At 43.2% G+C, this 12,603-nt stretch overlaps 1 protein-coding gene across 2 annotated transcripts in view; it reads left to right on the forward strand.

Annotated features, from left to right (window-relative positions):
• Positions 1-10,198, forward strand: part of Agr2 (anterior gradient 2, protein disulphide isomerase family member) — a 31,844-nt gene extending 21,646 nt beyond the window's left edge. For both annotated transcript variants that reach the window (XM_031356417.1, XM_031356418.1), the window contains 7 exons: positions 1,892-2,037; positions 2,293-2,356; positions 2,473-2,525; positions 3,830-3,903; positions 4,954-5,017; positions 7,887-7,970; positions 9,967-10,198. In XM_031356417.1, the coding sequence (XP_031212277.1) occupies positions 1,899-2,037; positions 2,293-2,356; positions 2,473-2,525; positions 3,830-3,903; positions 4,954-5,017; positions 7,887-7,970; positions 9,967-10,016 (528 nt within the window). In that variant the 5' untranslated portion in view covers positions 1,892-1,898 and the 3' untranslated portion in view covers positions 10,017-10,198. The remainder of the gene's footprint in view (positions 1-1,891; positions 2,038-2,292; positions 2,357-2,472; positions 2,526-3,829; positions 3,904-4,953; positions 5,018-7,886; positions 7,971-9,966) is intronic.
• Positions 10,199-12,603: the final 2,405 nt, after the last annotated feature.

The raw sequence follows: 12,603 nt of genomic DNA on the forward strand, positions 1-12,603 counted from the left end.
TGCGCGCAGAATAGAATGCTTTCATTATAAAAAATGCAGTAGAGTGAATTTCAGAAAGCCATAATCTCAGAGCGGGATGTTTGCACAGCAGTGTTATATTAACCTTCCTTGATGTATCCTGTCATAAAATGCATGGAACACATCAATAGTTCCAACCTGCAATCTGTACAGTTATTGCAAGGAGTACTCAGAGCCGTTTGCACAGCAACAACTGACAATGGGCTAAATACAGTGTTTGGCCACCAATTTACTTTTATATTCCCAACATATATAAGTGCTGCTAAAAACAATATATAGTCAAATGTTTGTTAATAAAGCCAAGGAAGGTAATCTGTACTTCTGAACCAGCTTGTATTCCAGAAATATTACAATTCTCACATGTAGCACTTCATCCAGCTTTAAATATTAAACAGAACTCATAACGCTAAGAAGGCTGCTAGGTATTGTTAGATTATAATATACTTAAGTTGTTGTAAAATTTTAGATGATAAAAATTATTAGCATTCCTGTATCCTTATGAATGTAGAAAAGTATGACATTATGTCACTGCTTTGCCTTATATCTTTTCTGAGCCATTGTGTGCCTTAGAATATAGACTATTCTAACTGGCCAATTTAATTGAAGGCATCACTTGGGATTGGTAACTAAGAAACATCTTTTTAATCATCTAGTATAGCAAAGGTTCCCATTCAGGCTCATATTTTATGAGGGTCTTCCCTCTTCTAAGCGCTAAGCCAAGGCAATCTAACCTGCTTTCTTTCCAGAGTCTACTTGACTTCATTCAAGACCTATACCAAAACTAGAGGGGGACACTGTCATTCTGCATTGGTTTCTGGGCAACTTTAGCATTTGGCTTTATCAGATTCCAAGTCTGCAGCAGCCTGCGGTGTGGCCCATGGGTACCCTGAGTGACATGAGACATAACCTATGTGGCCATCCTTCTCCCATTCACGCAGTGTACTGTGTCACTTATAGCCCTATTCACGATTATCTGCTGCAGTTTTTCTTAGTAATTAACTTCCAAATAACAGAGAGAGAGAGAGAAAGGGGATTTAACAGAGAAACACCCTGGGTTTTATTCTTATTCTCCGGGTCATATACATCACAGAATACATCTATGCACTGGAGTAGATGCCATCTCCTGCCTATACAGGCCCAGACAAAGGTCAAAAAAATGTTCATTTGGTGTCTGTTAGCTCAAGAGCTAATACCATTTGAGAAGATGCTCCACTAGGGAGAGGGAGTGAGTCTCCCACTGAAGTGGAAAAGCTAGCATACTCTAAATGACATAAGAATGTGGCCACATTATTCATATTCATTCTTCAATGGTAATGTGCCCATTTCAGTGGAAGGATAAAGATATGTGTTTTTAGGGTTACTGTTTCTGGAAGAGCAGGTGGGAGTTAGCGTTGGGAAACGGCAAGATTCAGAAATCTCAGCTCTGAGCCTATTCCCAAAACCTTTCTATCTCTTTGAACTTTAAAGGTTTCATCTACATAGTGAGACACTGAAGGGAGGGAATAAGAGGTATCCCCAAACTACCTTCCAGTACTATGGGTTGGTTTTTTACTTTTAGTATAACTTTTAAATGTACATTTCCTTAACAGAACATATATACATTTATCTAGTTATGTTTTCTTAAAATACACTTATCTACTCTATTGCAAGATAAGATACAACAAATATTATCTACTGATAGATGAAACAATAGATGGTGAAGGCATAGATCATGGATGGATAGATACCCATAATAAATATTCCCAGGAAACTCCTGCATCCTGGAGGAGGTCACTTTCTACTCCTGCCTGGTGTCTTATCTCAACGCCACCTGCTTTCCACTGCTGCGATAGACTCTATAACTATCATTCCTTTCTGATTATTTCCCATGTAGATTTGCCATGGAGAAATTTTCAGTGTCAGCAATCCTGCTTCTTGTGGCCATCTCTGGTACTCTGGCTAAAGACACCACAGTCAAACCTGGAGCCAAAAAGGACCCAAAGGACTCTCGGCTCAAACTACCCCAGACCCTGTCCAGAGGTAGAAGTCGATCTTCTGTTGGCTCTCAATTGCAGCTTAATTCATAGAGACTCCGACTCTTGGTGTCAAGTGTGTACGATGAAGATATTTGGGGATCCCCCCCAATAGATTTAGCAGTTTATAATCAGTTTCTCTGTGGGGGCTTTTGCTCTTTGGTAACGAGTACCTATTATCCGGGTCTTTACCATTACTGTTCAGCAGGTTTGGACCTGAAAACTGTGATGGATTTAAATACACCTACTCCTTTCGTTCTAGGTTGGGGCGATCAGCTCATCTGGACTCAGACGTATGAAGAAGCTTTATACAGATCCAAGACAAGGTAAGGCCAAGGGTTATGTGGAGCTCCCGCGAGTCTCTCATGAGCGCCATCTAGTGGTAGCTATCAGATGTTCATGGCATCCTATTAAAAGTCCAATGTCCTTGTCTCTCTCACAGCAACAGACCCTTGATGGTCATTCATCACTTGGACGAATGCCCACACAGTCAAGGTAATTTGCCCTTTCACATTTCTTTTATAGGCTTTTTTGTCAGGTCATGGTTTGGTTCACTCATCTTTACATTCCTAGAGCCTAGCACCATTGAACAAGAAAGAATATTTTTAAACATTTTTAAAATCTTTGAACATTTCCATGTTTTGAATTAACATTTTGAGTAAGAAATTCTGAGGTTTGTGTTCAACTCCCTTCATCTTTTTCCATCCACTACATCATCAAATACCATCGTATTTGCCCTTAATGTATTGCTTCAGGTCAGCTCTGGTTTCACAAACACGCTACCTGCATGGTTGTACAGACTCCCCACCTTTGGTGTAATGAACCTATCGCTGTCTCCACTTAATAATCCTAACACAAGGCGCCCTACATCTTCATTTTCCAATGGTCTCTGTGCATTAGGTAGCCTGTCTTGCCCAAAGCCAACCTCCCACCCCCTCAGTGCTACCACCTTAGTCCAAGCCACCATCACACCCTGTCCACGGTACCAAAATAGTCACTTATGATCACACAAGTCAATGCTCTACATGGACGCCAGACTGGTGTTGTTCAGCACAAATTAGATCCAGTCACACATGCACCCCAGTGGCTTCTCATCACAAGTAAAATTAAAATCCCAATTTCTAGCCATGGCCTCCAGGGCGGGACCTGATCTGAACAGTATATGGTTTCTCTTTCCTGTCAAGATCACATATTCTCCCTCTATCCAGCCTACCTTCATGCTTCTCATCCTTATTAACCAAGGCTATTATTTTTACTAGTACCCTTACCCCTCTGCCTGCAGTGACTCGTCTCCAATAGTCTTGGCAATCTGCCCCCCAAATGAGCCATTCTGTAACCTCAGTGTCACCTCCTAAAAAAGATCTGCCAAGGCAAACTAATAGTTTCTCAAGACTTTGCTTCACTTTATTTTCCTGCTATGTATGTATCTACATATGAAATTATCGCATGTGCAGTATGCACTGGCTTATGCTGTGATTCCCACATAAGCATCTGAAGTCTGGACACCAAACATGCTTTTCTATTCCTGGCATTTTCCCTCGTGTATAAAAGCGTATCTGCCACAGAGTAGCCATTCAGTAAATATGGTTCAAACATAATAAAGGGGTGAGTGAGTAAATAAATTAGGGAGTAAATGGAAGAAGCAGAGGCAGTCAACAGTACAGAGAAAACACCACAACTCGCTGGAAGGCAAAAGTAGGTCTTGTATTTAACACCAATCAACTTAAGAGAGAATAGAAAATAAGGGTTCTAATCAAAGCTGAGATAAATTTCTAATAATTTTTTTTCTTGTATTACAGCTTTAAAGAAAGTATTTGCTGAACATAAAGAAATCCAGAAATTGGCAGAGCAGTTTGTTCTCCTCAACCTGGTCGTAAGTCACCCAGCTCACGTCTCTTCCTGGTTCAATGTCTCATTAACTTCTTCTATGTGTCTAAGTCACACTGTGTTAACTAGAATCTCCTCCAAGTCCCATCATACAGATGAAAAACCAAAAATATTTTACTTTATTAATAATTCTTTTTGGAAAATTTGCACTTCTGGTATTGAGCCCAGGACTTGTCACATGTCAGGGACTCATGTACCACTGAGCCTCATCCTTAGCCCCTTGTTAGTAATTTATATGGCACACTAGAGTTTTAACGTGGTAATTAATAATCTTATCTGAAAAATACAGCTCAGTGGTCAAGATCTCTGTGCTGCCATAGGTTTCTGTGTTTGCAAACCTCTGCCTTTGCGCATCTCCCTACCATCCTGGCTCACTAATCCTTGCCCCTTCTCTTGCTGGGAGAGAGCTCTGGCTGTCCTTGTGTCTTATACTTTAGCTTCCTTCCTACCTGCTGACTCATTTTCTCATCACCAACCCTCTTGCTTTAGCGCATGCTCTGTAGCAGTCAGTCTCCTACCTCATCCAATTACAGCTTCCCAAATTTGTCCTCCTTGAGTTGTGCTGTTCTTTGGGTATCACATGCATTAGCAGCTTGCCTCATGGCATGATCCACACACTGCTCTTTCTTCTCCGTGACACTTGTCTTCTCATCTGTGTCATGAACTCTCTGTAGAAGAGATTCCCTGGCAGTACTGGAGGCCCGTGGTACAGTCCTAGACACACCGTCTTTTCTGATTAGTTTTTTTAAATTAGCATGCAAAGTAATGGGTTTCACTGTGGCACTTTCACCTGCATTTATTTGCTGCCTCCACCCCCACTAGTCTCTCTGCTCACCCCTACAGCCCTCCTCCTCTTTATATATTCTGTAGCCCCCTCTCAACATCCCCAACCCTCTCCCAACAACTGTGCTTCTTTCTTGTGGTGCCCTTTCTAATTTAATAGACACACTTTTGTGTTAGCAAATTTCAAAAGACCTAAAAAATAAACTAACAGCTGTTTTGGGATTTGTTTTGTTTTGTTTTGTTTTAATTTCAGTATGAAACAACCGACAAGCACCTTTCTCCTGATGGCCAGTATGTCCCCAGGATTGTGTTTGTGGGTAAGTGGAGGTCCCAGTCACATAAGACACACTGAAGATGATGCAATTTCAGCCACATCCTGTCTCCCCACAACATCACACTCCCCATCCATCTCCCCGGCCTCACCTGCCACTTCACGATCAACAAAGTCACGCATTTCTAGCAAGGGACAGGGCTTTCTGGGTGGGACTTAGTAACTAAGCCACATAATATACTTTCACCAGAAAGTGTGAACTACTATCTCCTCAAATGACTTCTTTCCTCCTCTGTCCACTTTAACTCCCATCTTCTGCTCCAAGCACATCTGCAGAGGGACTGCCAAGTTCTCCTCCTCGCCTGTCAATCAGTTACTTGGCTTTTACAATGCCCTTATTGGGGGATTACATACTAACATGGCAGAGCTACATGTATTTCTGCCCACCCGTAACAGACCCAGTGTGGGCCTGCAATAGGTTCTCAAAAGTGTTTGTTGAGTGAATTAATTAATATAGGAAGTGTCGCTTTAACCAGTCATACTGACTTAAATGGTAATGAAGCCCACTGCCTCTAGAGCTCACAAGTGGGCAACCTAGGTAATTCATCAAAGCTTGCATTTAAAGTAAAAGGCAGAGCAGAGAGAAGCCAGTGACAGGAGAAAAACAAGGGCTGAGCTAGAGCCCTTGTTTGCAGGAGTCTGAGCACAAAGGGCCATCTGAGGTCATCTAGCAGTTCCGTGTATGGGGCTTTTCTTAAAACTCTCCTGGAAGTTTCTGATCATGTCCATCCCTTGTTGCCTTCAGCCTTAGTACAACTTTGTACAACTGAGGCACTAACTTGCAAAGCTCACCATGCTAGCTTCGTGCTAGAATCTCTGAAGGGTGAAAAATGGGCTGCCCTGGCTGCATCTCGAACCAGTGATGCCAGATTCTCTAGTGGTGGAATGCAAGGAAGCCACTGTTTTTGTTTTGTTTTGTTTTTCGAGACAGGGTTTCTCTGTATATCTTTGGCTGTCCTGGAACTCACTCTGTAGACCAGGCTGGCCTTGAACTCAGAAATCTGCCTGCCTCTGCCTCTCAAGTGCTGGGATTAAAGGCGTGTGCCACCACCGCCGGCAAGCCACTGTTTTTAAGAGCCTATAGGTTGTCTGAGTGTACCACAGGTGTATAAAGGCTTTGTGTTAATCTAATAGGAAGATTAGATTGTGTCATAGTATTCAATTGAATGGAAGTATCATCACTGAGTTGTTGAACAAACGAATGTCTGCATCTGCTAATGTTGGCTCTGGTCCAACATTCTGAAGTGACAAAGATGTCCCCTCCAGGATGTGACAGTCTGCAAACAGCCAACCATTCTCACATGTCACTTCCCCACTTCAAGACATTCATTTCAGGCCCCAATCATCATTCTTCCTGTTAATTTTGGGAATCCAGCTCAGGACCTTGTGCATGCTTGACAAATGTTCTACCATCAAACTCCACCTCAGCCCTCAGTCACCCTTTAAGACAAAGTGTCTCATTATCCCTCTCTCTATAAATATTCCTGTATATCTATATTATACTATAGATATGCAGGATATATTATATACACCCTCTTACTGTTCTCCTGGATGAGGTATACCTTTAAAGTGCCTTTTTCTTCTCATTAATAACATAACTTCAACTTACATAAAAATAGGACAGAATGGGTTTGATTGAGGTTTTTTTTTCTTGTTTGCTGTCTTTTGCTTTTTTGAGACAAAGTATCATGTAGTCCAGGCTAGGCTCAAATTCTCTAAGTGTCTAAGAAGGCCCTTGAACCCCTGACCCTCCTCCTTCCGGCTCCAGGCATTGACATTACTCGAATGTATCACCACACCCAGATTAATAGATGCATTTAAACCTCGAGAAATATTGAGAGAGAGATAAAAGGGGAAATTTGTAAATCTCTATTTTTAAAGTGCAGCTGATTAGTCACAAAATATTAAAAAAGTAAAAGTGGAAGGCGCCATGTGTTTGTCTGGCCCTGTTGTGTTGTGCTTAGGGAATTGCATTCCTGTATTTATTTATTTATTTATTTATTTATTTATTTATTTATTTAGAGAAAGAGAGAGAACTGGAGATACAGCTCAGTTGGCCGAGTGCTCAGCCAGTTATGCACAAAGCCCTGGGTTTGATTGCCAGACTGTGTAAACTGGGCGTTGTGGCTCAGATCTAAAATTCCAGCACTCAGCAGGCTAAGGCAGGAAAACTGTCATGAATTCAGGGCCAGCCTGAAGTACACAAGTGAGATTCCTGCTAGCCTGGGCTACAGAGTGAGATTCAATCCAAAACAAACAAGCAAACAAAAATAATAAACTTACTTTAAAAAAACAAACAAGCCAAAAAGACAGAGCCTGGCTCTATCCGAGCCTGGTTAACACTTTGCCCCTCCCCTGCTCACCACTCCCTTGACCCCTTCCCTTGGCAAATCCCAAGCTTTATTCCATCCCTCACTTCTCAAACAGCTCCGTGGAGGAGAAATCATAACCAAACACCAGCATGAAATGTATCCAGTTACCGAAGCTGTTCTATGCCAAGGGCAACAGAATCACTTAAAAATCTCACAGTAATTCTGTAGTAAAGAAACTAATATTTTCACAAAGAAAACCCACAGAATATGCACTGACCTATTTTCAGGGCACTTTAGGTAAGAAGCCAGGGTTCGAAATCTTTTCCAAAAACATCACTGTGCGGCTGTTCAATGTTCCCTACATTGCTCTAGAATGCAGGAGCCGGGAGATGGGAGCAATTCCTTCCCAGGGGCGGGGTAGCAGAACCGACTGGCGGAGCTCCGAACTGCCCGAAGCACAGGGCATGGAGTCGGTGGCTTCAACACACATGATCTAGGTTCCCTAGAAGCAAAAGTGTTCCATCCTGTGCTTTATCTTTTCAGACCCATCCCTGACGGTGAGGGCAGACATCACTGGAAGATACTCAAACCGTCTCTATGCTTATGAACCTTCTGACACAGCTCTGTGTAAGTGTTGCCTCCAGCTTAGAAGTCTAAGATACCTATTGCTATAGTGACGTGGGAGAGGCCCCGACTGAAGTTGGACAATATCTCTGCCCAGGGGTGCCAGAGAGTTTGACGCAGACTAACGTTTTGCCCCTTGACAAATAACATGCTTCACTCTGTCGCCCGCTTTGTAGACATCTCAGTGAAGGACTAAGGTTCTGTTGAGGTAGCTGTTCCGCCAGAAGAATCTATCTATTGACACACCACTGCCTGCCCCTCAGGTTTTCTCCCTGCACACAAATCCTTCTGCCACAGAAGTCCTGCAGAAATTGTCACAACAGACTTGCTTCAAATATCTGCCCCATATAATGGGAAGAGAAATAATCCTGCCCATTTTGCTGTGGTTAAATTCAGGCTCCATTTAAAGACACCGGCAAATGATCTGAAGAGTTGCTAAAGCCTCCCTTTCTCAGCTGCTAAACAAGAGAGGAAGGGGGAGAGACTAAGGGAGACAGAAAGAGACTGATTTAAGGCAGATGAGGCCAGTGGGAGGATACGCTGTCACACATGATTATTTCTTCCTCAAAGAAATTGGAGTTTGTCCTAGATACTCTTAGTGTCTGCTAGAACTTCCCTATCTGACCTTAGCTATTACCCATATGCTACCTTGGTTTTGGAGTCACACTAACCTCATTGCTCAGTATGCACACTGGAGATACCTTCATCACCACAGAACTTTCTATTGGGCTGTACTGACTTAGAACACTGTGGAGGAAAGCCTGGACTAATGAACAGGAGAACTCCCATGATCCATTAGCAATGTCTCCAGGACAAAGGGCAGCGTGTTGGGAGTATGAGCATCCCTGAGATTCAGGGTCTTTATAAGCTGGAACTCGTTAAGGGCAGGTCTTCGATATAGATCACCATGCCTTCCAGGTTTAATAGTTACTTGTAGAAGTGAATAAGCAGCTGCCTGTACCTCCCCCAGATGTCTCACTCCACTTCACCAGTTCCTGCTGCTGATAATAATATCTAGAAGTCCGGGCTCTGGAGCAGTAGTTTCATTGCTTGTTAGCTGTGTGGTTTGTGTTTAAAACTCAGCCTCTCTGAGCCTGAGCCACTGTTAAGAAACAAAGACAGGCAGTTTCTATGTGGACTGACAGTCCTCACTCATACTCTGCCACCTTCTAAAACAACTGGTAGCAAGCAGCTGCACACACGTGACAATATTTCTCATGAACAAGATTTTAAATCTGCTTCTTAGCTAGGTGTGGTGGTCCACACCTGTAATGCCAGCACTTGAAAGGTAGATCTCAAGGCCATCCTGGTCTCCATAGCAAGTTCCAGACCAGGAACTCTTCCAGGAGGACGGGGTGGAGCCTCTGTCCCATGAAATAAGCTAATTCATTAAATTAAATAACATTAGCCACATTAGCTTATTGCTAACGGAGCCTGTGCAGGTTCTTTGGGGGAGGAGAAAGTGTTAAAGAAGAACTGAGAACTGAGAGGTGGCCAACAAAATCCATTTTACTCATCTGTACAAAGAAATAATAAGATTACCAAGTATTCACCCTAAGACTATAGGGCACTCTGTCAAACAATGAATCCAATCCCTGCATGCTGGGTCTAATTTATGATTGTTGTCTGTCCTAGTTAACTGTCTATTGCTACAAAGAGACACATGACCAAGGCAATTTAATATCCATTAGCAGCTTGCTTACAGTTTCAGAGGATGAGTTCCTGACTGTCATGGTGGGAGCGAGGCACCAGGCAGACAGGCAGGCATGGTGTTGGAGCGATTGCTGAGAGCTACACTAATATATGAGCAGGAGGCAGGAGAGAGACTGGGTGTGGCCAGCCACATCCAACAAGGCCATACCTCCTACTCCTTCCCTGACAGTTCTACTAACCAGGGACCAAACGTGCAAATATTTGAGTTGACAGGGTACATTTTCATCCAAACGGCAATGTCATTTCTGAGGGTAACGCGACTGTCCTAACTTTTCCCCCCCATCAGTGTACGACAACATGAAGAAAGCTCTCAAGCTGCTAAAGACAGAATTGTAAAGCCAAACTGTGCACCGCGTCAGGAGACAGGAAGGCAGAAGCACTGTGGACTTGCAGACTCCATTACAGTTCAATGTTACAACAGAATGCATTTTTTAAACACCCACATGTGGGGAAAGAATATTATTATCTACTACAGTTAATCCTGATTTTCTAGAAAATAAAGTCTTGTGAGAACTCTCGCTGAAGAGTACTGTTTCTATTGGTTTGTCACAGAAAAGCTCTTTGGACCAGCCTGGCAGAGCAGCCCAGGGCTGCTGTCCCTGAACCGGAGGCAAGCTTGAGGTACAGAGTGAGATACTGTCTCAAAAATGGAGGAAAAAAAATGTTTTAATTAAAATAGGGAAAGAGGAAGAGAAGGCTACTTGGTTCTGGTTTGTTCAGTACTCAGCAACACTGGACACACACACACACATACACACACACAATGCTCATAGAGGAACAAGACAAAGCTAATCCAAACTATGGAGCTATCAGGGTTGTTGCTGTCACCCTGACATACTATAAGGTCTTTCTGACGCAGGCATGAACTTACTCTGTAGAAACATTAAATAGCGTATGCTTTAGTGTGAAAGATTATACAGGAAGTGCCCTCCCTCTACACACACGCACAAAATAGGATCTCATGTGAAAACAGCCATTGCCATACCAGCTAGAAACTCCTAGGTACATTATTAGTAATTCCATTGGATGCAGATTTTGCCTCACTTAGTGATCTCCGAGAAAGCCTCTAGTCCATCAGGTGGCTGTCTCCAGAAGTCTAATCGGAAACAGAAGAGATCATTCAGCACAGCCTTGTAAAGATCACCTGCACCTCTCAGGACATCTCAGAGAAACCAGGAAGTGCCCTTGTCCAGATACAAATCTCAGAAGCCACAAACCAGACTTAGAGTGGGCTCAGGCAGACTGCTTTATCTGCACGTGACTGAGAGGAAAGCAAAGGGCATTGAGAGCCTGTGGGTGAGGTAGAGGTCAGAGGTCACTGCTGTTTGGAGCCGTGAGGAGGCACAGCATCTGGAGGTGAGGTAGCTTTGCCTGCTTTAACTTTATTCTGCCTAACCACATTAAATCCACATAATCATCAGGTGGACATTTTACCACCCACCCCCACGGCCCCCCGGAGATCTTGGGTGGGTACCTTCACTAGATAGTTCCTTTCCTGAACAGATGCTTTGACACTGTAGACTTTTCCCAGGATGCTTCTGTACCTCTCACAGGGGTGACTCTGACAAGTCAGAATGAGCACATGTGGGTGACCTGGTGACACAAAGCCTAAGCTAAAGAATCACAAGGGCATCCGTTAGCCTCTCACAAGCAGGAAGATGACTTGTGCTGGGAAGCACTTCCTATAGGAAGCTTCAGGCAGGTAGACAAGATGGCTCGGCAGGTTAAGAGCACCTGCCGCTAAGCCTGAGCATCTGATTCCATCCCTAGGATTCACATGGTGGAAGGAAAAAAATAAACCTCTACAAGTTGTCCCCTGACTGCCACATGGCATTCACACACACATACACACAAACACACAAATAAATGTTTGGGGCTGGAGAGATGGCTCAGAGTTTAAGAGCCCTTCCTGCTCTTGCAGAAGACCCGGGTTCAGTTCCCAGTACCCACAAGGTGGCTCCCAACAGTTTAGAATTTCAGTTCCAAGGGATCTCACAATCTTTTGGTTCTTATGGACGCTGAGCATGTACCTACATACAGGGTGCACCATGTGCATGGATTAGGCAAAACACTCATACAGATAAAGTAAAAATAAATAAGCCTTTGAAATTCTTTTAAAAGAAGTGAGTATGGAAAACCAGAAGAGATCACATAAAAAGAGCAGACTTTCTATCTTATATTTATAGCTACAGGACATGTGTGCCCACGAGACCTAAATGAGCTGGAGAGTCCAATCTGAAATCACTTGTTCTACACTCAGGGAGACATGAGCAACGTCTGCTCTTTCTGCCAAATCCAACTCCTGACATTCATAATCTCCCATTTGTACTCAAATTTCAAATATAAATATACCTAGATTATTTCCTTGACAGAACAGTTCAGATCATTGCAAGACTGGAGCCAAGTGCGGAGCATATTATGTCTAAAAGCTGAAGAAAATGTCCGTAGCCATGGGAATTGCAAAATGATACCAAAAACAAGACAGTGGGCCTCAAAATACTAAACATGTAGTAATAACCCAACCTAGCAATCCACATCTGCATGTGCTCAAAAGATCTGAAGCAGGACACAGACATCTCTATGCCCACGCTCACAGCTCTATTCACAACAGGTAAAGGAGAAAGCAACTTAAGCATTCTTCAGTGGACAAAGGGATAAACAAAACTCAGAAGCTCATACATACAATGGGGCCCTGCTCAGTGATCAGGAGGTAGAAAACCCTGGCCCGTGTTATCATGTGACTGACACATGAAGACACAATGTAAGCTAAGGGAACCGGGATCCCAAAATTCCACCTGGGTGCCTAGAGCCTCTGTGTGGAGAGAGCAAATCTGGTCATTAGGGCCTGGAGAATGAGCAAAGAAATGGGGAGGTCTCACTGTTCAACGGATGTGGCATCTCAAGTTTACAAAGATAAAATGTC

This window comes from Mastomys coucha, unplaced genomic scaffold, assembly GCF_008632895.1.
Source record: "Mastomys coucha isolate ucsf_1 unplaced genomic scaffold, UCSF_Mcou_1 pScaffold6, whole genome shotgun sequence".
NCBI classification, from domain to species: Eukaryota; Metazoa; Chordata; class Mammalia; order Rodentia; family Muridae; genus Mastomys; species Mastomys coucha.